The 2,392-nt window shown below is 51.0% G+C and overlaps 1 protein-coding gene across 1 annotated transcript; it reads right to left on the reverse strand.

The window, feature by feature from the left end:
• Positions 1-239: 239 nt before the first annotated feature.
• Positions 240-1,526, reverse strand: LOC125501729. Its single transcript, XM_048658301.1, has 2 exons — positions 1,297-1,526; positions 240-1,222 (listed from the first exon to the last, which is right to left on the reverse strand). Exon 2 carries the CDS (start codon positions 1,107-1,109, stop codon positions 240-242), a length of 870 nt encoding a protein of 289 aa, XP_048514258.1. The 5' UTR covers positions 1,110-1,222; positions 1,297-1,526.
• Between the last annotated feature and the right edge of the window lie 866 nt (positions 1,527-2,392).

A 2,392-nucleotide genomic window follows, 5' to 3' on the forward strand; every position in this document is an offset into this window, starting at 1 on the left:
GCTCTGAAATATGAGTATTCACGGGGTGCACGAAAGTGTAAACTCTGCAAATATTTTCAAAACATAACGACTAGAGATTTTTATTCTTAGAACTAAGGTAATACAAAGCGTTCTTAACTGTAGATGATACAAAATAGACAATTCCTTCTGGGCGACAATATAGCGGTGTTGGATCTTAAAGTTAAGTAATACAAATTATGTGTTTCTTATCATTCTACCGATTTATACATCAACTTCAACTACCCCTGGATCAAAACACTTTGCCTAATATCGGCAACGATATACGACAAAAATAAGCGCATCATTCCGCAGTAAATAATATCGAAGAAGTAGTCTCGGAATCCTATATCAAACTGCAAACATACCACTTCTCGCGCAGTCTCTATGTCGTCGCACACGACTCCGTGAATCTGCTGCAGAGTTGGCGCTTTTATTTTCCTAGCCGTGATTATCGAAGCGAAGTAGCGAACGACCGATTCCTTGGACCTGTTGACGTCTCCCAGCAGCGCGTCCAGCTGAAGCAGCCGCTCGTTCGCGCAGCACGCTATGTGTTTCAGGCCGTCGAAGGTTACTTTTTGCATCACGATTACCGGGGTGTAAACTTTTCGCCTTTTGGCCCCCTGCGTCGCGGTATTCTCTTCATCATCATCCTCCTGAGGTGAGTTTTCGATGGTAGCGTCGTCACCGTTGCCCGATGTTTCGGTCGAGTAAAATGCGACCACCTTTGCACCGTGAGCCGTTGTAAAACGCAAAGAACACCCACCATCTAGCGCGATCGTATCGTCCACCAGCGCGAAGAGGTTGTCACCGGGAGCATCTTTCTTCACGAAGTATTCCTCCAGCTTCGGCAAATTCGCAATCAGGCTAGCCCAACCTTCCAATCCTAGCGACACACCGCTAGAGTAATTGTTGATCAATCGCACGACGGGTTCGAAAGTGCCGTTCATGCGAAGGCGAAGTCCCACGGTGAGTTTCTTCGACCACGAAGCGTTCAACCCATACGTCGACGACAGGAGAAGATGACGGTTCGACTTTTTTAGAGCTATTTCGAAGGTTCGGAACAACTTGCTGCACCCCTCTCGCGACAATCCGGATCTTCCTGACGCCATGGTTGCGTGTGCTCGGACTCAGGAATACTGACTGGATTGCGATGGTCGGTCAGCCGTCGACGCCGTTCCGCTATTTTGCAGATATCAGCAAAATTATCCAGTTGCCGGGACGCCTGCGCAAACCAAAGAAGCACATATGTATTTACGCGCAATAACAGGACATTAAAATCTCACAGATCAAACTCACCCTGGTGCGCCCCCACAGTGCAACACATTCTCCCCTACTCCGCCTGTACAAGATTTGGGGGTGGCTGGTAGATGGTACGCCCACCGGTCACCCACCCGCCGGTCAGAAGTTAATTATTTATAAAAAAGTCAGTCATCGTTTTCGTCACAGTCGTCGTCGACGTAATTTCGTACGAGTCTTAGTCCCACTCTTCGCTCGCGTACCCCTCGTCTTCCCCCTGTCCCTCCCAGACACCCATCCCGTCATCCACCCCGTCGCCCAACCCGTCATCCACCCCGTCGCCCAACCCGTTGTCCACCCAGTTGTCGTCCCACCCAGCCCCATCCACCTGCTCATCGACCACCCACCTATTCCCATCCTCGTCCACCCATTCATCCCCGTACACCCACCTATTCCCAGCCCCGTCCACCCACCCATCCCCATCCCCATCCTCCTCCTCCTCCTCCTCCACCGACCACTCCGACTCGTCCGAAGATGGCTCACCCTCGCCAAGCCACCTCCAAACGCCATCCGCCGTCCGCCCCCAAATCTCCCCCTCAGGCACTGGTTCTGGGGCCCCGTACACCACGTGCTCCGACACCGACGCCTCGGAAATCTCTTCCCAACTTAAGCGCGACATGTAGTCCTCGTACCCGGAATCCCGCTTCCCGTCGAGGAGGATCCCAAACTCATCGTCAGGTTCCGGGATTTCGGGTACGACGACTACATGCCAAAACTCCTCGCCCCGACGGTCCTCGGCGTGGAGCCAATGGTCGCGAGGGTCCACCAGGGCCAGCACCTCGTCAGGGTGAATGTATTCGGACATGATTCTGCGAACACGCCAATGAGAGATTATTGTCACAATTCATTTTACGAGACCACTGTATATTTGCACAATTTCAGCTGTCCTACCTTGTTGTTATTGTTGTTGTTGTTGTTGTTGTTGTTGTTGTTGTTGGCGTTATTTATATTTTTCACAGATTTCTGCAAACACGCAAATCAGAAATTATTATCGCGATTAATTTCACGAAACCGCTGTACTTTGCACGGTTGCGTCAGATACCGGCCTTTTCTGGCCCACTACCGACACTACCACCAAAGAAAATAACCTCACCTT

This window comes from Athalia rosae, chromosome 1 (assembly GCF_917208135.1).
Source record: "Athalia rosae chromosome 1, iyAthRosa1.1, whole genome shotgun sequence".
Lineage (NCBI taxonomy): Eukaryota > Metazoa > Arthropoda > Insecta > Hymenoptera > Athaliidae > Athalia > Athalia rosae.

Excerpts from the sequence above, each read along its gene's own strand:
- LOC125501729 (XM_048658301.1), bottom strand. The coding sequence starts at position 1,109 with ATGGCGTCAGGAAGATCCGGATTGTCGCGAGAGGGGTGCAGCAAGTTG.